Genomic DNA, 25,584 nt, shown 5'->3' with positions numbered 1-25,584 from the left:
TATTGAAGCCGTTAATGTTTGGTATTGCTTTATCTATTCAGTGAGCATTTTTTTTCTTAAATGAATTAAAAACTCTGCAATGGGCAGAGCGAAGTACAGATGTGTTTTTTTACAACGAGTGTAGGTGGGGAAACTTTTAGAGACAGTAGTCTGGAACAAAATTAATTTTCACTTGGAAAGACATGGGTTGATCAAGGATAGCCCACATGGATTTGTTAAAGGCAAATTGTGCCTGACAAACTTGATTGAGTTCTTTGATGAAGTAACAGAGAGAGTTGATATTGTGTATATGGACTTTCAAAAAATGTTTGATAAAGTACCACGTAATACATCTATTAGCAAAATCGAAACCTGTGGGATTGAAGTGGCAGAGGTAGCATGGATACGAAATTGGCGAAGGGACAGAAAGCAGAGAGTAGTGGTGAGCGGACTGGAGGGAAGTATACAGTGGTGTCCCCCAGAGGTGCATATTAAGACCACTGCTCTTTTTGATATATATTAATGACCTGGATGTGGATAAACAGGGCATAATTTCAAAGTTTGCAGATGACACGAAACTCTAATGTAGTTAACAGTGAGGAGGATAGTAGCAAACTTCAGGAGGACACAGACAAACTGGTAAAATGGGCAGACACATGGCAGATGAAATTTAATGCAGAGAAGTGCGAAGTGATGTATTTTGGAAAGAAAAATGATGAGAAGCAATATAAACTAAATGGTACAATTTTAAAGGAGAACAAAGACCTGCGGGTTAACATACACAAATCTTTGAAGGTGGCAGGACAAGTTGATAAGGCTGTTAAAAAAGCTTATGGGATCCTTGGCTTTACAAATAGAGGCATGGAGAACAAAAGTAAGGAAGTTAAGGGATGCGGGAATAGGATGGGAAAGTGGAGTTGAGGTAGAAGATCAGCCATGATCTTATTGAATGGCGGAGGAGGCTCGAGGGACCTTATGGCCTACTCCTGCTCCTAGTTCTTATGTTCTTGTATAAACCTATATAAATCACTGGTTAGGTTGCAGTTGGAATATTGTGTCCAATTCTGGGCACCACACTTTAAGAAGGATGTCAAGACCTTAGAGGGTGCAGAAAAGATTTACCAGAATAGTAACAGGGATGGAGAGATTAAAGAAACTAGGATTATTCTCTTTAGAGCAGAGCAGTTTATGGGGAGATTTAATAGAGGAGTTCAAAATTTTGAGGGGTTTTGATAGAGTATACAGGGAGAAACTGTTTCCACTGGCAGGAGGGTCGTTAACCAGAGACCCAGATTTAAGGTAATTGGCAAAATAACCAGAGGGGGATGAGAAGAAATTTTTTTACGCTGCGAGTTGTTATGATCTGGAATGCACTGCCTGAAAGGGCGGTGAAAGAGATTCAATAGAAACTTTCGAAAGGGAATGGATAAATACTTGAACAGGAAAAATTTGCAGGGCTATGAGGAAAGAGCAGGGGAGTGGGACTAATTGGATAGCTCTGTCAAAGACCCAGCACAGGCACGATGGGCTGTATGTCCTCCTGTGTTGTATGATTCTAGTTATTGACTTCCTAGAATATAGCTTTTTTTGCCTCAAAAATATATTTTTGGTAAAGTAGTATTTGGATAAGAATGAAATCTGTATTTAAAACATTTGAGGTTGGTGACTATTTTCTCGGTATTAATTTGTTGTATCATTGCTTTAAATGTGCAGCATCTAGCATTGATCAATAAGGAGTCACGGTGTTCTTTGTTTTTATCTTTTGAAGGTTGAGAAAGGAGAATATTCAGCTCATCTCACTAGTCTCTTATGTCAATCGTTAGTCATTGAGCACAATTTATATCAGATGTTTTAACATTTTGGAGTTGGGGGCCAAATATACATGTCAAAACCATAGAGTGGGCTGCACAAATGCAATCGTATGAACCCCCTTTACACCAAAAAAGCATGACTCCTGTATATCCAAAGAAGTGAAACATGTCTGGCTGCCTGTTCTCTTCCCCCTCCCATTTTTTTTTTAACAATCATGCAACTCTTCCCCTGAAACATGGTTATTTTGCTCACTTCTAAATAGTTTTCGATGCTTGCAGATGCTTACTCCTTCCTTCCCCTCTCTCTTCCCAACATCCTTGTCCCACACTGTTCCCAACCTCCCTTGCCCCCTCCCACGTGCTCTCTCCCACTTTCCCTCCCGTCTACTTGCACTCGCCTTCTTGCCCTTCCCCACCTGTGCTCTCCTCCCGGAGGTAAGCCTGTGCTTTTAACGCACCCACGTTAAACCCGGAAGTGAAGTCGGACTGCGGTCATGACCCAAAAAACAACTATTTTCAACTCCCACTCACCCCCAACCCACCCGTTCTTGGGGGTTAAAATCTCCCGCCCGCCCCCCTCCCCCGCGCGCCCGCCCGCCCCCCTCCCCCGCGCGCGCCCCGCCACTTTTACATCTTCAAAAAGAATCCCCACTTCGAAAGACATTTTCCTGTGTAAGTATTGGCAGCTGGAGAGATCTGGTTGGATCCACGAATGCAGCACCTGTAGCAGGTGAATATACTTTAGCTCTTTAACATTAGCATTCTTGGAGGACTGGTAAAGGTGTCTACTTTCAGGAATATCAAGTTCAAAGAAGTTGTTAACGAGCAGAGATGGCCATGTCTTGCATATCACTGATCTTATTATATCAGCACGTGTGTATTTTGCATTGCTGGGTGATAACTGGCCGGGGTTGTACACAAAAATGAAAATGACACCTGTCGTGTTCAGTGAAGGCAGAGAGTCGACAGAGCAGCTTCTCCTTCCAACTAATGAATCATGAACAGTTTTACCTGGCATGTTAGAGGAATCAAAAGCTTACCAATTGCTAAAAGAGGGGAGACTTGAGAGCCTGCTGTTATATGCATTAGATAACCAAGTGTTTTTAAGCTCAGCTTAAAATATTTATTTTTTTAATCTTACAGCACCAGATGGACATGCAGGAACAATTGTTGGTAAGTAGGAAAACTGGGTAACACAAGCTTTTGTTTATACATTTACAAACATCATCAGTACATTTTTTTAATATATAATCTATCTATCTAGTTGATGTTTTGAATTAGGCATAGCATTTACTATGTTGCTGGACACTGAATTTTGTTATAATGCCTAAAGAAGTTCTAATTGTACTGTAAACAGTTATTATCCATTGGAAATAACTGCAACAATGATCCAAAAATATTTGCAAATAAGATGGTTTAATATGTATTGCTGCTGCAGTGGAACTGGGGCATTGGCAATTCCTCACTCACATTTTTATTATATATCCTAGCTTCTCATGAATATTAGGACTGCTCCTTTGCCAAAACAACAACAACTTGCATTTATATAGCGCCTTTAACGTAGTAAAGGTTCCAAAGCGCTTCACAGGAGCGTTTTCAAACAAAATTTGACACCGAGCCACATAAGAAGATATTAGGACAGGTGACCAAAAGCTTGGTCAAAGAAGTAGGTTTTAAGGAGCGTCTTAAAGGAGGAGAGAGAGAAAGAAAGGCAGAAAGATTTAGGGAGGGAATTCCAGAGCTTAGGGCCTAGGCAGTTGAAGGCATGGCCGCCAGTGGTGGAGCGATTAAAATCGGGGATGCGCAGGAGGCAAGATTTGGAGGAGCACAGAGACCCCGGAGGGTCGTAAGGCTGGAGGAACTAATCAAGTTCTACAGGCCTCCGGATCCAGGCTCCGTTATCTTCTCTATCATATTCTTAAGCCTCTTTTATTGGTCTTAGCTTCTCCACACCCCGGGTCTGAGATCTTCATTGTAATAGATCAGAATGAACCATTTCTAATCTGCAGTACCTTTTAGCACCATGTGCTCTTTCCTTTGTTTGAAACTGACTCAAACCAGTTCATTCTGGTTCTGCAGCCCCTTATGCGATCTGTTTCAGCTTACCTGCTGAACCTAGAAATGTTTCTATAACTTGCTATGCCTGAATTCTGTATCCATGGTCGTACTTTATCTTCTACAGTACCATAGTTATATGATTCAAATACCATCTAAGCTGAGCATCTTACTTTTCCATAATTAGTTTCAGCCAGTTCTACGATTGGTTATATTCACTTGAAGTTTAGTTACATTACGTGTATTAAAATTTTGTTTTCAAATTGTATTATATACGTATGGGTGAGGCATACCATAAAGTCAGGAAGATGGCAGGTGGCAGTGCCATGGTTGTATTCTGATGTGGTGGATGTCATGCAGTATCTTCCTCATCCCAGGTATGCAAAGTTTGTTCTCGTGTGAGGGCAGCTGGTTACTTGTGTGGTGCAATTAGGAGATTGTTCATCCAGGGTGAAGCCACAAGCTGGTAATGGATTTCACAACACATCCCAGCAACATGAGATATCTGGGGATTTCCAGAGTCTTATCTCCCCTTACTAGATTTCTTGCACAATTGACGTATTGCTTCAGCACATTCGATTAGTAACCAGGCTCAATCACTCCTATCAACTCAACCGTTAAAACCTCCATACGCCTGTGTTCCTCCAACTGTGGTGCTGCCACCACAGTAGGTGTTATCACTCCCCACCATGTATTCTTGAATAGGTTACATGGTTTTCTGGTGTAACAGACTAATCTGTAATGTCTACACCATTCCTGAACTTTACTGCCTGGATACCAACTGATTAAATGGTTTTCTATCACTAAATTAGGCAGTCTATTGTTTTCTATATCATTTAACCCTTTTGGTTCCGATTCTATAAATGCCCTACATAAATTGCACACATAATTGCTTTTGAGACCGTCAGAATTGGAGACCATGATTTGTCTAAATCTCTACCTGCATTTCTTTGATTAAATTCATGCACAATTTCCTGAATTATGACAGAATAAAAACATTCATACACTGGATTACATAGGCATAGTTACAGTGGCTCGGTTAAAAATTACTGGTACAATCTCATAACGCACATCATTATATAAAGCTTGGTGGGTTTTGATAACTACAAGTCATTTCTTGGGCCCTTCTCTATATCACCCGGGCACCCCAGTCCCTCGGACCCAGTCTCACTTTCGTTGCCAGATTTTCCCTTTGTCGTCAGTTCCATGAGATCAGAAGCAGATTCCAAGGACGACCCTTTCTCTTTTCTCAGATGACACGTGTAATTACCTGTGTGTTGTCTCCAAAAACTGGGGAAAGTGTAACTCCTTTCTCATATTTTCACCATTCTTCTTTAATTGGGTACCCTATGCCACCCCATCACCTACTGGTCGGCTGTCACTAAGGTCCCTTGGACCATTCTTTTAATAAAAGGTTTACGTCCGTCATGATACGAGTCCTGTTACAGATACGTGTAATCACAACCCCTTCACCTCCAACTTCCAGAACCATATGCAGATGAGGATGCTGACAAATCTCCATTTGAGTTGACCCTTAGGGTGCAGCTGTATCTGCCTCCATCTTGCTCCTATTGGATGTTACCCTGGTTCAGAACATAAGGGTATGAGTTCGTCTCACAGTCAATATCCGCTTGGGCCACTATTGCCCCCAGGATTAGGATTATCTGTAAGAAAACTATTGTTGCTCCGGCACTTAAATGGTTTAAGTTGCATAGCATGCATCCATTTGTCAATTTTCCGATTCCCTTCCAGCACCCTCGCTGGGCTTAATTTTTGCATTACGCGGTACGTGCCTTCCCACAAAGGCCTCATTATCTGCTGTACCAACACCCATTCACCTATCTGATACTCTTGTATTTCGGCAAGCAGCTGTCAGGACATTTTTATATTTTGCTGGCTCTCTCCACACTTTATGGCTATCTGTTTGTGGACCTTCCACATGTGTTGTACGAGATCCCGCATCCATTGCTCAGAGGCTACCCCTTGTTGCATCACTCTGGTCATGGGAGTGATGAAAAAATGTTCAGGCAACCACATCTGCCTGCCTGTTGTAGCTTCAAATGGAGTGACCCCTGTGCTTTTCAGAACAGAGCCTCTTATCGCCATGAGAGTTATTGGGACTTACAAATCCCACCTCTCATCCTGTTTCCTGTAACACCTTTTTCAGCATGCTTTTAACTGTCCTATTGATTCTTTTGAATAAGCCTGATGCTTGAGAGTGTTATGGGATGTGAAAGGTTTGCTCTATGCCTAATATTTGTTATTACCTCAACCCATTTGGTAAACATGTTAATAATAACAAGCAGATATTTATTACCACGAGCTGTTCAGCGTGGTTAACTGGTATAATCCACCTGGATCCGCTCCCGTGGGCCCACAGGGGCCTGAGACCAAAGAAACATGCCTTTCTTCTTGCAGGCACAAATGAGGCAGTTGCTTACATGGACCATGACATCATTACGGACATCTGGCCACCAGGTAACGGCAGAATCCTATCCAGGGTTTTAGCTTCACCCAAATGTCCGCCAGAAAGAATATTGTGTATGACATGGAGGACCTCTACCCGAAGAGACTGAGACCACCCGCATCCAGGGGTATTGCTGTGTGGGCAGGGCCATGAGCAACCCTTTTTCAAAGCCAAATGTGCCTGAACAATCATACGGTCAGAGTCCTGAAGGACAGCGGCTTTAAGATCCTATAATTCTTTCCCACAGTGTGAACCCCATTACCGGCTTTTCCTCGACATGGTAGGATGAACCATTGACGTAGTAAGTTGGAAACTGTGGATGGGAACCGTTGGGGACTAGAACGTCAGGGGGATTGCTTTAAAAGACCATGTCCAGATATAGAAATTGTCTTCCAGCAGGCAATGGTGAGGGGTTCCCTCAATAATTAGACCAGTAAATCGTCTGGATATTGAAAGTGAAGAACCTCGATGTGCTCCTAAGATAAGGCCACAAGGCAAAAAGAGATTCTCGAGCTAGATACATTTCCGTCCTTAATTCTCCTCTTGGTAAGGAAAATGGAATATGGTGATAAAATATCTTCTCTTTACTGAGTCCCACTATATACCGTAACTTCCCAAGGGCTCAATACAGTGCCTAGACCTGATGTTCACAGTTGGTGAACTTAAGCTCAAGGCCCTGCAGATGCCGTGAGATTTAGACCAAGGGCCTGGGATTCCCATGATGGTCTTGGGCAAGCGCAGCTATAATCGTACTGCTCTGGGATAGGGATTAGAGAAGAAACTCCTCGTAGTCGGGAGCAATGACCACTGGACTGTTACTCAAGCGATACTGAAGTCGAACGGCTGCGTCAGTGTGGGCCTCAATCCACCCTCACTTCGGCCCCTACCAGAGCAAAGCAAACAGAGGGCCTGCTAATTCAGCGTAATCAGAAATAAAATCTGGTCATACTGAGAAGTACCTTGAGGGCAATCTTTTATGTTGGGAGAGGGAGGGAGGTGACGACTCGAACATTGTCATGATTGATCAAGAGGCTTCCTGCCGACAACACAACCCCCAAAAATCAAACCTTTCGCTGATCTAACTGTAGTTTGGTGGCAGTAACCTTCAAACTGATATCAAAAAGTCACTGCAGCACTTCCTTAAGGGCGGCCAGTTGAGCCTCGCGCGTAGCCATATGGATGAGGATATCATCCACGTGGTGAATCAGCAGATGTTCACAATGGAGTGCCTCTCTCATGGGCATGAAAAATATCAGGGTTGTTATGACAGCCTTGTGGCAGAACCGTCCAAGTGAACTGTCGGCTCTCAAAAGTAAACGCAAACTTTAACTGTGAATCAGAGTACAGTGGGAGGTTCCAAAAACTGTTTGCGATATCGAGAACTGAATGCCAATTTGACCGTTTTTTTTTTATTCGTTCACGGGATGTGGGCGTCGCTGGCGAGGCCAGCATTTATTGCCCATCCCTAATTGCCCTCAAGAAGGTGGTGGTGAGCCGCCTTCTTGAACCGCTGCAGTCCGTGTGGTGACGGTTCTCCCACAGTGCTGTTAGGAAGGGAGTTCCAGGATTTTGACCCAGCGACAATGAAGGAACGGCGATATATTTCCAAGTCGGGATGGTGTGTGACTTGGAGGGGAACGTGCAGGTGGTGTTGTTCCCATGCGCCTGCTGCTCTTGTCCTTCTAGGTGGTAGAGGTCACGAGGTGTTGTCGAAGAAGCCTTGGCGAGTTGCTGCAGTGCATCCTGTGGATGGTGCACACTGCAGCCACAGTGCGCCGGTGGTGAAGGGAGTGAATGTTTAGGGTGGTGGATGGGGTGCCAATCAAGCGGGCTGCTTTATCTTGGATGGTGTCGAGCTTCTTGAGTGTTGTTGGAGCTGCACTCATCCAGGCAAGTGGAGAGTATTCCATCACACTCCTGACTTGTGCCTTGTAGATGGTGGAAAGGCTTTGGGGAGTCAGGAGGTGAGTCACTCGCCGCAGAATACCCAGCCTCTGACCTGCTCTCGTAGCCACAGTATTTATATGGCTGGTCCAGTTCAGTTTCTGGTCAATGGTGACCCCCAGGATGTTGATGGTGGGGGATTCGGCGATGGTAATGCCGTTGAATGTCAAGGGGAGGTGGTTAGACTCTCTCTTGTTGGAGATGATGTGGAGATGCCGGTGATGGACTGGGGTTAACAATTGTAAACAATTTTACAACACCAAGTTATAGTCCAACGATTTTATTTTTAATCCCACAAGCTTTCGGGGGCTTTCCCCTTCCTCAGGCGGTGTGGAAGTGACAATTTCGAATCCTTCGCATTTTAAGATCACATAACAAAGCCTGGTGATTACTGCCCGTTGCCAAGGCAATCACAGTGAGCAGACAGAAAGGTGTCATCTAAAAGGCCACTGAATATACAACCCCCCAAAAAAAAAGAGAGAGAGACAGAACGAAGACAGTCAATGACCCGTTATATTAAAAACAGATAACATTTGTTCGCTGGTGGGGTTACGTGTAGTGTGACATGAACCCAAGATCCCGGTTGAGGCCGTCCTCATGGGTGCGGAACTTGGCTATCAATTTCTGCTCGACGATTTTGCGTTGTCGTGTGTCTCACGTTGCTTCCTCCAAGTGGTGCTCAACATGGAGGAGGACTGATTCATCAGCTGAGGGAGGACGGTAGGTGGTAATCAGCAGGAGGTTTCCTTGCCCATGTTTGACCTGATGCCATGAGATTTCATGGGGTCCAGAGTCAATGTTGAGGACTCCCAGGGCCATCCCCTCCTGACTGTGGGCCAGTTTCACCAGCATTTCCGGATAGGAAGCCACTCCTGTAATCAATTGTCGCCCACCAGCTGTTACTAAGCTTCCGGACAGGCTGCAACAGGAAATTACAGCTAGGTTTGTTGCATTGCATTCATGCACAAAGACCTATGAAGTTAGGGTTCTGCTCTAATATGTGCCCTATGGTACTGCATGGTCAGCAAGGAAAGAGAAATAATGCTGTGAGAGGGCTTGGCATGGGCCAACAGTCAATGTGCAAACCCCCCGCCCCCCCGCAAACTCCTCCCCACTGAGATCCCAGCACCAAGCCCAATGTGGACCATGGGGTCACCCGCTTAAATTATGATAAATATGACAACCACAGGAAATTCCATGTAGTGGATATTTGGCTTTACGTTGGCCACACTGCACTCCCACTGCTTCAACGCTGGGACTGGAAAGTCTTTGATGTTCGTTTGAGGCATGTGGGTTTCACTGCATATTTCCAGCAACTTTGTCATTAATACTAGTGAATAGAGGAAATTTTAACTCCTGCTGGTATAGCACATGTTCAGTAATACAGAGAACAATGTAAGGATGTGGAAGCAATGCACATTTTTCAGTGCTCATAGGAGGCTTATGTTAAATGTCAGGTTCATAATGCATTAGAGAATTAAGCGGAATACAGAAAGTGCAGAAGAGAATTGAAAAAGGAAATAAGATGGGCAAAGAGAATGTATGAGAAAAGATTAGCGGGTAACATAAGAGGGAACACTGAAGTATATTATAAACATATAAAGAGTAAAAGGATAGTCAAAGGAAGGGTGGGGCCAATTACAGAGCAAAGAAGAAATCAGCTTGTGGGGGCAGAAGGCATGGCTGAGGTACTAAATGAGTACTTTGCATCTCTTTTTACTAAAGAAGAGGATTCTGCCAATTTCAGAGTAAAAGAGGAGGGGTAGAGAAATTGGATAGGATAGAAATAGATAAAGAGGAGATACTTAAACGGCTGGCAGAGCTCAAAGTAGAAAAGTGACCCGGTCCAGATGAGATATATCCTAGGTTGCTGAGGAAAGTAAGGGTGGAAATAGCGGAGGCATAGGCCATAAGCTTTCTTTCCTCCTTGGATATGAGAGTGGTGCCAGAGGACTGGAGGGTTGTACCCCTATTCAAAAAAGGGGAAGAGAGATAAATCAGATAACCATCGGCCATTAATGTTGGTGGTGGGGAAACTTCTAGAGACCATATTCTGGGACAAAATGAATTGTCATTTGGAAGAACATGGGTTAATAAATTACAGCCAATGTGGATTTGTTAATGGCAAATCGTGTCTGACAAACCTGATTGAGTTCTTCATCAATTCTCTCTGTTATTTAATTGAAGGTAGTGCAGTTGATGTGTATATAGTCTTTCAGTAGATGTTTGATAAAGTGCCATATAATAGACTTGTTAGCAAAATTGAAGCCCATGGGATTAAAAGGGCAGTGGCAGCGAGGATATGAAATTGGCTAGCGACAGAAAGCAGATAGTTGTTTATCGGACTGGAGGGAAGTATACAACCACAAGGGTTGGTCTTAGACCTGGACCTGGGAAAAGGGGGCATAATTTCAACGTTTGCAGATGACACAAAGTTTGGAAATGTGGCAAATAGTGAGAAGGATAGTAGAAGATTTCAGGAGGACTGGTGAAATGGGGCAGATGAAATTTAATGCAGAGAAGTGTGAAGTGATGCATTTTGGAAGGAAGAATGAGGAGAGGCAATATAAACTAAATGGTACAATTTTAAAGGTGGTGCAGGAACAGAGAGACCTGGGGGTTTACATACACAAACCTTTGAAGAAGGCAAGACAAGTTGAGAAGGCTGTTTTTTTAAAAAAAGCATATGGGATCCTTGGCTTTATAAATAGAGGCATAGAGTACAAAAGCAAGAAACTTATGGTTGAACCTTTTATAAATCACTGGTTAGGCCTCAGCAAGAGTATTATGTCCAATTCTGGGCACCAAACTTGAGGAATGATGTCAAGGCCTTGGAGAGGGTGCAGAGGAGATTTACGCAAATGGTACCAAGGATGAAGGACTTCAGTTGTGTGGAGAGACCAGAGAAGCTGGAATTGTTCTCCTAAAAGCAGAGAAGGTTAAGTAGAGATTTAATAGAGGTGTTCAAAATTATGAGGGGTTTTGATAGAGTAGGTAGGGAGAAACTCCACTGGCAGGAGAGTCAGTAACCAGAGGACACCGATTTAACATAATTGGCAAAAAAAATTCCAGGGTGCAAATGAGAATTTTTTTTCACGCAGCGAGTTGTTACGATCTGGAATGCACTACCTGAGAGGGTGGTGGAAGCAGATTCAGTAGTAACTTTCAAAAGGGAATTGGATATATACTTGAAAAGGAGAAATTTCCAAGACTATGGGGAAAGAGCAGGGGAGTGGGACTAATTGAAAGAGCTGGCATAGGCACGATTGGCCAAATGGCCCCTGTGGTGTGTGATTCTATGATATTGGTCATTCAGATTTTGCCTTTTTGCTAATGCGTAAACTAAAATCAGTGAAGAGAATTCAGGATTACAGCATTGAGAAATTGAACTGCTTCAGATTCTGGAAAATGTTACAGGTTGATGCGTGTTAGTTATTGTAAAATGAGCGTGTTCTGTCTGGACAATTTTCACATTTTTGTGCAATCTGATTGCTTTTCTTGTTTTGACCATTGCATATCCTGTGTATTTTTAAGAAATTGTTCTGACTATTGCTATTCTTCTTGCCCTCATTTTGCTTGGAGTATGCTGTTGCCGAAACAAAAGAAAGGGTTAAGACATTTTTATATTCATCGTTCAATTGCTTTGTGCCTGCTAGTGGGTCATAAATGACTGCATCATGCATACTTTTTTTTATTCATTCATGGGATTGGGCGGTACTGGCAAGGCCAGCATTTATTGCCCATCCCTAATTGCCCTTGAGATGGTGGTGGTGAGCCACCTTCTTGAACCGCTGCAGTCTGTGTGTGAAGGTTTTCCCACAGTGCTGTTAGGTAGGGAGTTCCAGGATTTTGACCCAGCGACGATGAAGGAACGGCGAGATACTTCCAAGTCTGGATGGTGTGTGACTTGGAGGGGAACATGCAGGTGGTGTTGTTCCCATGTGCTTGCTGCCCTTGTCCTTCTAGGTGATAGAGGTCACGGGTTTGGGAGGTGCTGTCGAAGAAGCCTTGGCGAGTTGCTGCAGTGCATCCTGTAGATGGTACACATGGTGCACCAGTGCTGAAGGGAGTGAATGTTTAGGGTGGTGGATGGGGTGCCAATCAAGCGGGCTGCTTTGTCCTGGATGGTTTTGAGCTTCTTGAGTGTTGTTGGAGCTGCACTCATCCAGGCAAGTGGAGATTATTCCATCACACTCCTGACTTGTACTTTGTAGATGGTGGAAAGGGTTTGGGGAGTCAGGAGGTGAGTCACTCACTGCAGAATACCCAGCCTCTGACCTGCTCTTGTAGCCACAGTATTTATGTGGCTGGTCCAGTTAAGTTTCTGGTCAGTGGTGACCTCAGGATGTTGATGATGGGGGAATTCGGCGATGGTAATGGCATTGAATGTCAAGGGGAGGTGGTTAGACACTCTTGTTGGAGATGGTCATTGCCTGACACTTGTCTGGCACGAATGTTACTTGCCACTTAACAGCCCAAGCCTGGATGTTGTCCAGATCTTGCTGCATGCGGGCATGGACTGCTTCATTATCTGAGGGGTTGCGAGTGGAACTGAACACTGCGCAATCATCAGTGAACATCCCCACTTCTGACCTCATGATGGAGGGAAGATCATTGATGAAGCAGCTGAAGATGGTTGGGCCACGGAATCTCCCCTGAGGAACTCCTGCAGCAATCTTCAGCCAGAAGTGCCGAGTGGATGATCCATCTCAGCCTCCTCCCGATATCCCCACCATCACGGAAGCCAGTCTTCGGCCAATTCGATTCACTCCACGTGATATCAAGAAACGGCTGAGTACACTGGATACAGCAAAGGCTATGGGCCCCGACAACATCCCAGCTGCAGTGCTGAAGACTTGTGCTCCAGAACTAGCTGCGCCTCTAGCCAACCTGTTCCAGTACAGCTACAACACTGGCATCTACCCGACAATGTGGAAAATTGCCCAGCTATGTCCTGTCCACAAAAAGCAGGACAAATCCAATCCGGCCAATTACCGCCCCATCAGTCTACTCTCAATCATCAGCAAAGTGATGGAAGGTGTCGTCGACAGTGCTGTCAAGCAGCACTTACTCACCAATAACCTGCTCACCGATGCTCAGTTTGGGTTCCGCCAGGACCACTCGGCTCCAGATCTCATTACAGCCCTGGTCCAAACATGGACAAAAGAGCTGAATTTCAGAGGTGAGGTGAGAGTGACTGCCCTTGACATCAAGGCAGCATTTGACCGAGTGTGGCACCAAGGACCCCTCGTAAAATTGAAGTCAATGGGAATCAGGGGGAAAACTCTCCAGTGGCTGGAGTCATACCTAGCGCAAAGGAAGATGGTAGTGGTTGTTGGAGGCCAATCATCTCAGCCCCAGGACATTGCTGCAGGAGTTCCTCAGGGCAGTGTCCTCGGCCCAACCATCTTCAGCTGCTTCATCAATGACCTTCCCTCCATCATAAGGTCAGAAATGGTGATGTTCGCTGATGACTGCACAGTGTTCAGTTCCATTCGCAACCCCTCAAATAATGAAGCAGTCCGAGCCCGCATGCAGCAAGACCTGGACAACATCCAGGCTTGGGCTCATAAGTGGCAAGTAACATTCGCGCCAGATAAGTGCCAGGCAATGACCATCTCCAACAAGAGAGAGTCTAACCACCTCCCCTTGACATTCAACGGCATTACCATCGCCGAATCCCCCACCATCAACATCCTGGGGGTCACCAATGACCAGAAACTTAACTGGACCAGCCATATAAATACTGTGGCTACGAGAGCAGGTCAGAGGCTGGGTATTCTGCAGCGAGTGACTCACCTCCTGACTCCCCAAAGCCTTTCCACCATCTACAAGGCACAAGTCAGGAGTGTGATGGAATACTCTCCACTTGCCTGGATGAGTGCAGCTCCAACAACACTCAAGAAGCTCGACACCATCCAAGATAAAGCAGCCCGCTTGATTGGCACCCCATCCACCACCCTAAACATTCACTCCCTTCACCAGCGGCGCACAGTGGCTGCAGTGTGCACCATCCACAGGATGCACTGCAGCAACTCGCCAAGGCTTCTTCGACAGCACCTCCCAAACCCGCGACCTCTACCACCTAGAAGGACAAGAGCAGCAGGCGCATGGGAACAACACCACCTGCACGTTCCCCTCCAAGTCACACACCATCCCGACTTGGAAATATATCGCCGTTCCTTCATTGTCGCTGGGTCAAAATCCTGGAACTCCCTTCCTAACAGCACTGTGGGAGAACCGTCACCACACGGACTGCAGCGGTTCAAGAAGGCGGCTCACCACCACCTTCTCGAGGGCAATTAGGGATGGGCAATAAATGCTGGCTTCGCCAGCGACGCCCACATCCCGTGAACGAATAATAAAAAAAATGTCCTGGGGCTGAGATGATTGGCCTCCAACAACCACTACCATCTTCCTTTGTGCTAGGTATGACTCCAGCCACTGGAGAGTTTTCCCTCGATTCCCATTCACTTCAATTTTACTAGGGCTCCTTGGTGCCACTCTCGGTCAAATGCTGCCTTGATGTCAAGGGCAGTCACTCTCTCCTCAGCTGTGGAATTCAGCTCTTTTGTCCATGTTTGGACCAAGGCTGTAATGAGGTCTGGAGCCGAGTGGTCCTGGCGGAACCCAAACTGAGCATCGGTGAGCAGGTTATTGGTGAGTAAGTGCTGCTTGATAGCGCTGTCGACGACACCTTCCATCACTTTGCCGATGATTGAGAGTAGACTGATGGGGCGGTAATTGGCCGGATTGGATTTGTCCTGCTTTTTGTGGACAGGACAAACCTGGGCAATTTTCCACATTGTTGGGTAGATGCCAATGTTGTAGCTGTACTGGAACAGTTTGGCTAAAGGTGCGGCTTGTTCTGGAGCACAAGTCTTCAGCACTACAGCCAGGATGTTGTCGGGGCTCATAGTCTTTGCTGTATCCAGTGCACTCAGCCGTTTCTTGATATCACGTGGAGTAAATCGAATTGGCTGAATACTGACTTCTGTGATGGTGGGGATATTCAAAATCCCTGCAATTCTGGATAGCCAGTGTTACGTTCTTGTTTGTCGAATGAACTAATAATTTGTAAAAATTTCATAAGGTTTTTGGAGTGAATGTTCTTAATGAACTGAAAATGCCAAATGTTACTGCTAGTTTTGTCATTTTAAAAGTCAATTCTAACTGTTTAAATATGGGTTACCTAACAAAGATTTGATTCGTATATTTCAGGCTTATGCTAATCACTTCAATACTAGTGTAGCTGCCACTGTCTTACTATTTTCCATGTGTGTTAATTTAAAGACATTTCTATTTTTCTCTCTTCCCTCCTCTAGGTCAACAATATGAACTGCTCATCATCCTAACTGTATTTCTGATGGTGTCCTGTTGTGATTAATGTTGTCTGCAGAGCAGCTGAACTGAGGCAATTTCTTCTCTGTTGAATGGGGTATAGTTTCCAATTGGCACTCTTCTCATACAAATATTTAAAGTGCTCACACTGAATTTCCTGCCTGCCCTTTTTTTAATGCAGGCGTTAACCCATTTAAAATAGATTTAAAAAAAACACACATAGGGATTTAGCATGCAAGCAATGTGTTCACACAGGAACAGCACAAATGGAAATATACCCCATGCTTACTACAAAACAGTTTTTGTGCCAATTTATTTGAATATTTTCTATCCTTTATATTGTACTTCTGACAATTGCATTTCAATTAAAATTCTTAATATTAACCAGGTTTTTTCTCTGGAAATGAGCAGAGTTGGTACAACACTGCAAAATTGTCTACTAGAGGGATGCAAGTTGTATTTGAGCGCATAGACAAGTTTCATTTTGGGAAAAAAAATTTAGTGTGCATTACTTACTTTTTTTTATTTATGGAATGTGTCCGGAATTGAGCCGCTAGGTATGTGTCTCTGGCTTGTGTGGATTACTGATCGGTGTCCTATTGAGAAATAGCTTTTTTGATTTGCTGTTAACTGTCTTAACCAGCAAAATGGGATAAAACATTTTATTTTAATGCTTCCCTGGGAATTTGCTTAAGTTAATGTAAAGGCCTGTCGTAATCTTATTGCCTAGGCTCAAAAATTGTTTGAATCAAATTAATTTACTGCACGATAGCTAATGAGAGACTGCCGTCTTTGCTACAATTGAGGATAAGTGCTGAAACATGTCATTTCAGTGCTTGGACTCAGCTTCCACCTCCCCACCTCATGGAGACTTTTTAAGATTAGATACATGGGTGTATTTTCAGATGAAGAGGAAACAGGAGGGAAAAAAGTTTTTTTTCATGAAGTACCTAAATATTAATTTTGTTAATTAAGTTGAATCAATTTTTTAATGAAGTTTTTTGTTCAGTTGGGCATTGTGAAATCAGCAAAAGAAGAATGAGTGCCAATTAAGCATCAGTTTGGTCTGATCAATCTTTGTACAGTGTTCTGTTATGTTAGAAATCTGAAGGTCTGCTTTTTTGTATTAATATTGTAAATAATGTGGAAGCATTTATATAACCTGCATCCTGGGCCAGTTACACATCACAGACTTTAGATCCCATGTCCCATTTCCACTATCAAAGATATATTACAAAATGCATAAAAACTAACACTACCACCCTCAGTAAATGGTGTATTTCTTTTTTACAACTGTACCTTCACAGTGCTCTTTCTCAGGGTCACCATTATACAGCAGACATTTTAAGTAAAAGGCAACTTAATACCGAAAATAAATGACCTTGAGAGAAAACTTTGACACTAGCAGTTGTAGAGAAAGTTGTCTAGTGCAACTTGGTTTGACCAACTATTATTGCTTACATCAATGAATGTAACCAGTTTCAAAATGTCTGATTTTGAAGAGAAAACTGAAGGAATATGAGTGTTCATTTTTATCAATCAGACTTCATTTGACTTTTACCATTGTTTCTAAATTAATATTTCAAATGGCCCATCAATGCTTTTTTTCTCTCAAGCCTGCTGAAAATTTGAACATACTTTATTAATAGCAGAGGTCAGATCAGCAGGTTGATTTCCTATGCCATTTAGTTTTCAGCCAGACATTATTATTATTTATTTGTCGATTAGGATCTAGTTAGGTACCTGGATTATCTGGGTTGATAACATATTTTGTTTGTGCTGAAATATTGACTTCGGAAATAGAACATTTATGTTGCATCAGTTTTGCATTTTATTCAGCAGATCAGTCTTTCTGTCAACAATCCTACAATACTGAGGTTGAATAGGACTGTTGCATTCTATACATAACAAATGGTGATGTTGGTATTTTCTAATATTACAGTTTGGAGTTTCTAATACTGGATATATTGAATATAAAAATAAGTTAATCAACTTGGGTAATCGTGAAACCATCAAATGTCGGAACTGATGTTTTTAAAAATGTGCATGCTGCGTACATGCTTTTAAAGAACAGTAAGATTGCCACATTTGACCAGGAACACACTTCTGGAATAGTTGCAAATAGTCATTCTCAACTCTACGTTATGATCCAGTTTAACTGATTTGTGGAAGGCACAAAACCCAAGGCTCAGTATTATGCCTGTTGCTATATGATAGTGGAAGGCAGCAGAATCAGCTGTTTGAGAGTGTTGGACTAAAATGTTAAATAAATTCTACATAAAAAGGTACACAAGTCTAAATTATTAAAATTTACCAAAAAAGTATATGGATCCAAATTGAAAGCAGGATAGTTTATTTTTAATTTATTAAAATGCTTCCAAAAACCAAGTGCAGAACAACCAAAAAAAACTGTGCCTTTACACTTGTCGGTATTAAATTTCATCCACAATTGTTCTGCCGAACTCATTCTATAATTTCTGAGACTCCTCCTTTTATCTTAGTTCAACATAGTCAACAAATGTGACCAATTTTCATGGTGAGAGCATGTTGTCTCAGTGGCTTTTAAAAAAAATATAGTGAATATGCTATGCTTTAAAACACAACATTTAAAAAGTAACTTTTTTCCAAATTCTTTTTGTGAAAAAATGATCAAAACATCCAGTGGAGCTAAAGCTAGAGTTTGTTCTTTAAAATCCATTTCTCTACATTATTCCAAAGACACTGATATTGGTAATTGGAGATACTAGAGGCATTAATATAAAATATGGCTAATTACTTTTAGTGGAACCAGTAAGTAAATATCTATTTCAAAAGCAAAATATTACAGATGCTGGAAATCTGAAATAAAAACAGAAAATGTTGGAAATGCTCAGCAGGCCAGGCATCATCTGTGGAGAGAGAAACAGAGTTAACGTTTCAGGTCGATGACATTTCGTAATGAACAGTCATCGACCTGAAACCTTAACTCTGATTCTCTCTCCACAGATCCTGCCTGACCTGCTGAGTATTTCTTGTGTTTTCTGTTTTTATTTAAGTAAATATCTATCCCTTTTGGTCAAATTAGGAAATTTGGTAAACCTTTCTTGGCTACTCTGCTTTTGTCAGTAGACTTCACTATCATTGAACCATGTCTGCAAAATTCTCTTGAAAATATTCTGTCCACTATAGTGGAACCTAATAGTTAGGTAATTTTACCTCAACACACTGCCTGGTTTACATATCTTTTTAGTGTTAGGAATCTCAGCTATTTTTTCAAAGGCAATACTTGCTGAACAGTTAATGCAGGGAATACAGTTGAAGTGTTCTGAATTAAATTGTGAACCATTGCCATCTGCTGGAGAATTGTTACTCAAGGTCAGATCCAGCTATATACATAAATTTTCCTGCAGTCACAAATAAAAAGCTTTTAAGTTTAAAAGATAACACCTCCTATCAAGGTGTAAATTACTAATGATGTGGAGATGCCGGTGATGGACTGGGGTTGACAATTGTAAACAATTTTACAACACCAAGTTATAGTCCAGCAATTTTATTTTAAATTCACAAGCTTTCGGAGGCTACCTCCTTCCTCAGGTGAACGATGTGGAAATCCAGAATCTACTATTGAGAGGAGTGCCCTTTGGAATGCCCCTAGCTTGATCCAATGATCAGACTAACAACTGTAACTACTGGAGAAAAAGGATGCCATACAACTGCTATGCTTTTGTCAGAAAGGTTCCAAGGAGTATTAAGAACATCCTTGTCCCAACAAGACCAAAATCTCATAGAAACAAACTGTCGCTAAGAGTGTTCCCTCAATGGGAGGAGAAAGTAAGGTGGGTGGTTGCTGGTTGCTTGAATGATCAGTGACTTTAGTGATTTGAGTGGACTTGGACAGTTTCGGATATGGCATGTCAATGTTAGATGGTTGCCAACTCAGTTTGTAAGTATTCTGGGCGATTGCATCACGTAACTTTCTGCAGCCGGTAGGAGTGAGAGAGTTCGGGAGAAAATAGCTGGGTAAATACGTCAGGAGCCACGAGGGACTGAGGAATGGAGAACCTGATCCCGATGCTCAACGAGCTGCTGTATGCATTCAGCTTCGTTGGGCAGAGCTGCAACCTGGACCTGCTGCAGTCCATAGTTGTGGGCGAATACAGTGCCGGCAAGAGCTTGGTGCTAGAAAACTTCATCGGCAGGGAATTCCTTCCTCGTGGGTCAGGGATTGTCACCAGGCGCTCACTCGTTCTGCATCTTATCAGTGCAAAAATGGAACACTGGAAGTGTTGTCCACTCTGGGGACCCAACATGATCAGCGATGCCTACAGCGCAGTGGGCAGATTATCGGAAAATCTCCTAGGTTGCTTTCAGCGGTGTCTAGGAGATTACTGTTTAATTCCAGGACAGTCCAGGAAGGTTGGTAACCCTGCCTCATTACAATAAAATTACAGGCCCTTATGAAGTTACACAGTCTGTGTGCAGGCTCTATTCCTTCACCCAAGTCATTGTTTAAATGACTTGGATGAAAGAATAGAGAGCTCTATATCTAAGGTTGCTGATGGCACTAAGTTAGGTGGCACAGTAAATAGTGTAGATGGGAGCAGAACGTTGCAAAGAGATATTGATAGATTAAATGGCAGATGGAGTTCAATGTGGGAAAGTGTGAGGTCATCCACTTTGGACCTAAGAAGGATAGATCAGAATATTTTCTAAATGGCAAGAAGCTAGAAATTGTGGATGAACAGAGAGATTCAGGGATCCAAGTGCAGAAATCACTAAAAGCTAGTGGACAGGTACAAAAAATAATTAAAAAGACTAATGGAATGTTGGCCTTTATCGCAAGAGGGCTGGAATACAAAAGGGTGGCAGTTATGTTACAGCTGTACAGAGCTCTGGTTAGACTCCATCAGGAGTTCTACATTCAGGTCTGGGCAACGCATCTCAGGAAGGATATATTGGCCTTGGAAGGGTTGCAATGCAGATAAACCACAATACCAGGCCTAAAAGGGTTAAATTATGAGGACTGGTTGCAAAGATTTGGCTTGTATTCCTTTGAATATAGAAGATTAAGGCGTGATCTAATTGAGGTGTTTAAGATGATTAAACAATTTGATAGGGTAGAGAGAGAGAAACTATTTCCTCTGGTGGGGGTTTCCAGAACAAGGCATAACCTTAAAATTAAGAGCTAGGGTATTCAGGGGTGATGTCAGAAAGCACTTCTTCACACAAAGGGTAGTAGAAATATGGAACTCTTTTCCCCCCCACCCCCAAAAAAAAGCTGTTAAGGCTTGGTCAAATGAAAATTTCAAAACTGAGAGAGATTTTTGTTAGGCGAGGGTATTAGGCTTACAGGAACAAGGCGGGTAGATGTAGTTAAGATACAGGTCAGCCATGATCTAATTGAATGGTGGAACAAGCTCGAGGGGCTGCACTTCAGGCATGCATTATTAAGTGCAAGGTGCATCTGGGGTGGAGTAGGCCTCGAGCTCTCATACCCAATATTACAGGAAGTTAACATTCGATACAAATTAATATATGTATAAAATAGATATATAGTTGTTTGTCATTCCTAATGAGTGACACAAGGTAGGTCTAGGGTTCCCAACCCTCCTGCTTTCTCCAATGCTGTAATTTCTAAAGTTCTATGAAAATTCTCCTTTATTGAGACTGAACCTGGAGCGGGGGAGGGTGTAGTTTAGAAATATTGGTGCTGAGTTGAGGATGATGCCCCCTGTGAAAAGTGCCACAAACAATGAGCCCGCTGCCCTTTGTGCAATCTCTCAATTTGGTTCAGGTTTTGTACTGGCTGGTTTTGATGTGTGCAGTCCAAGTACAAATCATCAGCTCTGACTGAGGTTCCCAGTTCAGAGTTGTCAGCTTCACACAAAACCAGAGTCCAAAGAGGTACAGCCTATTAAAAGTGGCATCAACTGGGGAGCCTGACCACACATTGTGCAGTGCAGGGGATTTCTGGCTATGGTTTCAGGGTGAGTATCAGCGGGTTATAGGATTACTACTAGTTACAGGTGGGAGATCAGGGCATTACACCTAGTCTACGTGTAATTGGTAGAAATATCAGTGAGTTATTGTATTACTGTTGGGTTATATGGGGAATTTGAGTGTTACCCAGTATTACTATTAGTTATCAGTGCAATTTCAGTGAGTTACCATTAGTTACTGGTGGAATCATACGTCTAGTTTCTCCTCTGCAAATTGCTCCCCCACTTTTGGTTTCCCCTCTTCGCCTGCTCATGGTTGTCCTCCTGGTTCTTAGGAACTACTCACACTACAGCTGCTGGCACGAAACCATGAGCAAAAATGCTCAACTACAGAAGTCTCAACCTTCATAAGCTAAATGCAATAACAGTTGAAGTCATGTGATCAGACATCATGTGATCAAATCTCCAAGAATGCGTCCCACCAGAGTTGGCAACCCTAGGTAGGTCTGATATAACGGATATTTTACCCTGTTTTGTTTCCATTGCTGTACAACGTTCTCAGTTTCCACCTGGAAAAGATGTAATAAGTTCAAAACCAGGTACTAATTCCAAGTGTATTTGTAAAATGCTTTCATAATTTTATGCTTGTATTTAGGGCTTCCCTTTAAGTCTGTTCAGGACAGTCTTTAGAAAATATTACATAGACTGTGTAGCACAGGAATAGGCCATTCAGCTCAAAAGGTCCATGCCTGTGTTTATGATCCACATGAGCCTCCTCCCACCCTTCTTCATCTAACCCCATTAACATATCAAAAGCAAAATAGTCTTGATGCTGGAAATCTGAAATAAAGACAGAAAATGCTGGAAAAAATGGGAACATTGGTTATGATGTGAAGTTATTGAAATCAATGTTGAGTCCCAAAGGTTGTAAAGTGCCTAATCAAAAGATGAACTGCTCCTTGAGCTTCATTGGAAAAGTGTAGGAGGCTGAGGACAGAGAGGTGGGAGTGGGATGGGGGATTAAAATAGCAAGCAACTGGAAGGTCAGGGTCACGTTTGCAAACTGAGCAGAGGTGTTCAGCAAAGCGATCACCAAATCGGCGTTTGGTCTCCCTAGTGTAGAGGAGACCGCAGTGTGAGCAGTGAATACAGTTATACAAAATTGAAAGAAGTACAAATACATTGCTGTTTCACCTGGAAGGAGTGTTTGGGGCCCTAGACAATGGGAAGAGAGGAGCTGAAAGGGCAGGTATTGCATCTCCTGCATTTGCACCGGAAGTGCCATGAGAAGGAAAACGGGTGTTGGGGGTGATGCAAGAGTGGACCAGGGTGTCGCGGAGGGAACGGTCTCTTCGGAATGCTGAAAGGGGAGGGGAAGATGCGTTTGGTGGTGGCATTGCACTGGAGGTGGCAGAAATGGTATGTTGAATGTGGAGGCTGGTGGGGTGGAAGGTGAGGACAAGGGGGGACCCTATTTTGGTTCTGGGAGGGAAGGGAAGGGTCAAGGGCAACGACAGTGGAGGGGAATTCTAGGTTGAGGAAAAAGGAAGACATCAAAAATACTGGTGTAGAAGGTGGCATCATCAGAACAGATGTGACGGAGAAACTGGAAGAAGGGAATAAAGTCCTTACAGGAAGCAGGGTGGGAGGAAGTGTAATCAGATAGCTGTGGGAGTCGGTGGGCTTATGGTAGATATTGGTTGACAGCCTATCCCCATCAACATATCCTGCTATTCCTTTCCCCCTCATGCAATTATCTAGCTTCCCATTAAATACATCTACGCTAGTTGGGTCAACTACTCCTTATGGTAGCGAGTTCCACATTCTAACTACTTTCTGGTTCACTTTAACACGGTAAAACGTGAGCAAACTTTCCAAATTGTCTATAGTAAATGTGAATGTTCATTTCCACATCGTTCACCTGAGGAAGGAGGTAGCCTCCGAAAGCTTGTGAATTTAAAATAAAATTGCTGGACTATAACTTGGTGTTGTAAAATTGTTTACTATAGTAAATGTGGCAGCGCCCTAGTAACAGTAGTGCGCATGCGTCTGCTTCTCCGGTACGACATGCCTGTTGGTAGTGCGTCATCCGCCTCGCCCTGGACAGGAAGGGGTTACGCATGCGCTATTTGGAGTCGTCCGCCCAGAAAATGGGTGGAGATTTCCTTAGTTGTGAGTCAACGGAAACTTGACTCGGGTTACCGAATTGTGTTAGTTACACGAGGACTGAACGGACAGCGATTAATCAATAAACTGAAGTCTTTTAGAGAAGGAAAATAAACGGGATTGAAGTCTCGGCCCCGGGTAACGGTTCTCGGAAGGGGAAATTCTTGAGGTTTTCTTCAAATTTCTGGGCCAGAATATTAAACATCGCATCGAGAGAATTGGGAAATGGCAGAGAGACTGATCCTCGCTCTACTGGCCATCTCCACGGTCGGGGTGGCCCGGGTCACGGGTAAGCAGCGCTCCTGAGGGGGTTTGCTCTTTATTGTTGCTTCAGGTGTGTTTTTAGATCCGTGATGGAGCAGATTTACAGCAGGTGCACGGGGTTTTAGTGTTGCAGCCGGGTTGGAATACACAGCCTTGCACCCTACACAGTGTAGGGTTTGTTATTAATGTCAATGGGGTAACAAACCAGAGGCAACTTCAGAACTCGCTCTTAGTGAGCTATCTAATTGCATGTAGCTTGCATTTAGTTATGGATACAACAGTAACAATGTGTGTGTATTTAACGTAGTAAAACGTCTCATGGCGCTTTACAGGAGTGTTATCAAACACAGTTTTTGACACGAGCTATATAAGGAGATATTAGGACAGGTGACCAAATGCTTGGTCAAAGAGGTAGGTTTTAAGGATCGTTTTAAAGGAGGCGAGGTACAGAGGTTTAGGGAGGGAATTCCAGCGCTTAGGGCCTAGGCAATTGGAGGCATACCTGCCAATAGTTGAGTGATTAAAATTAGAGATGTGCAAGATACAAGAATTGGAGCAGTGCACAGATCTGAGGGTTGGAGGAGGTAACAGAGATAGGGAGGGATGAGGCCATGGAGGGATTTGAAAACAAGGATGAGAATTTTAAAATCAAGGCGTTCCGGGAGCTAATGTAGGTCAGCGAGCACAGGGGTGATGGATGAGCGGGAGTTGGTGCGAGTTAGGATATGGCCACCATAGTTTTGGATGAGCTTAAGCTTATGGAGGGTGGAGGATGGGAAGCTGGCCAAGAGAGCATTGGAATAGTGAAGTCCAGAGGTCATAAAGGCATTGATGAGGGTTTCAGCAGCAGATAAGCTGAGGCAGGGGTGGAGACGGGTGATGTTACGGAGGTGCAAGTAGGCGGTCTTGGTGATGGAGTTGATGGGAGCTCGGAAGCTCGTCCCAGGGTCAAATAGGATGCCAAGGTTCCAAACTGCCTGGTTCAGCCTCAGATAGCGGCCAGGGAGAGAGATGGAGTCTGTGGCCAAGGAACGGAGTTTGTGGCAGGGGTTGAAGACAACTGGTTCGGTCTTCCCGATATTTAGTTGGAGGAAATTTTTGCTCATCCAGTACTGGATGTCAGACAAGCATTGTGACAAATGATGTGGAGATGCCGGTGATGGACTGGGGTTGACAAATGTAAAGAATCTTACAACACCAGGTTATAGTCCAACAAATTTATTCGAAAATCACAAGCTTCCGAAAGCTTGTGATTTTCAAATAAAATTGTTGGGACTATAACCTGGTGTGACAAATGAGACAATTGAGGGAGGTGGTGACGTAGAGCTGGTTGTCGTCCGTGTACAAGTTGCGACAGTGTGAATACTGCTTTTTCCTAAAAGAAACAAAACTTTTAATCGAGCATTTTATTGACTGCAATGAAAAAAATCTATCAATTATCAAGTCCAACAGTTCCAGTAGTAGTTCTACAAAGTCACTGGTAAATTTGTTAAGGATTTTTGTACTACTCTACCACGCCTATTAGGGTAGGGGGTTTGTTATTTGTAGTGTTGATGTGAGCCTTTTGCACCTGAGATTCCAGTTACTTTGCTAGCTCACCAGTTAACTATCAGACAGGGTATCTCACTTGGTGTATTGT

The 25,584-nt window shown here is 43.3% G+C and overlaps 2 protein-coding genes across 10 annotated transcripts in view; both read left to right on the top strand.

The window, feature by feature from the left end:
- Positions 1 to 15,981, top strand: part of LOC137344708 (C4b-binding protein alpha chain-like) — a 73,542-nt gene extending 57,561 nt beyond the window's left edge. The window contains exons 9-10 of the mRNA XM_068007838.1: positions 2,934 to 2,963; positions 15,582 to 15,981. Of these exons, the coding sequence (XP_067863939.1) occupies positions 2,934 to 2,963; positions 15,582 to 15,643 (92 nt within the window). The 3' untranslated portion in view covers positions 15,644 to 15,981. The remainder of the gene's footprint in view (positions 1 to 2,933; positions 2,964 to 15,581) is intronic.
- A 7,655-nt stretch (positions 15,982 to 23,636) lies between these two features.
- LOC137344489 (C4b-binding protein alpha chain-like) overlaps positions 23,637 to 25,584 on the top strand; it is a 42,987-nt gene continuing 41,039 nt past the window's right edge. For 5 of the 9 annotated variants that reach the window (XM_068007505.1, XM_068007503.1, XM_068007502.1 and 2 more), the window contains exon 1: positions 23,637 to 23,970. In XM_068007505.1, the coding sequence (XP_067863606.1) occupies positions 23,907 to 23,970 (64 nt within the window). In that variant the 5' untranslated portion in view covers positions 23,637 to 23,906. The remainder of the gene's footprint in view (positions 23,971 to 25,584) is intronic. The other 4 variants (XM_068007509.1, XM_068007508.1, XM_068007511.1 and 1 more) reach the window with 2 other exon arrangements.

The sequence above is a fragment of the Heptranchias perlo genome, chromosome 27, assembly GCF_035084215.1.
Source record: "Heptranchias perlo isolate sHepPer1 chromosome 27, sHepPer1.hap1, whole genome shotgun sequence".
Taxonomy (NCBI): Eukaryota; Metazoa; Chordata; class Chondrichthyes; order Hexanchiformes; family Hexanchidae; genus Heptranchias; species Heptranchias perlo.
Note: the sequence above shows the minus strand (reverse complement) of the source record. Positions and strands in the feature narration are given on the sequence as shown.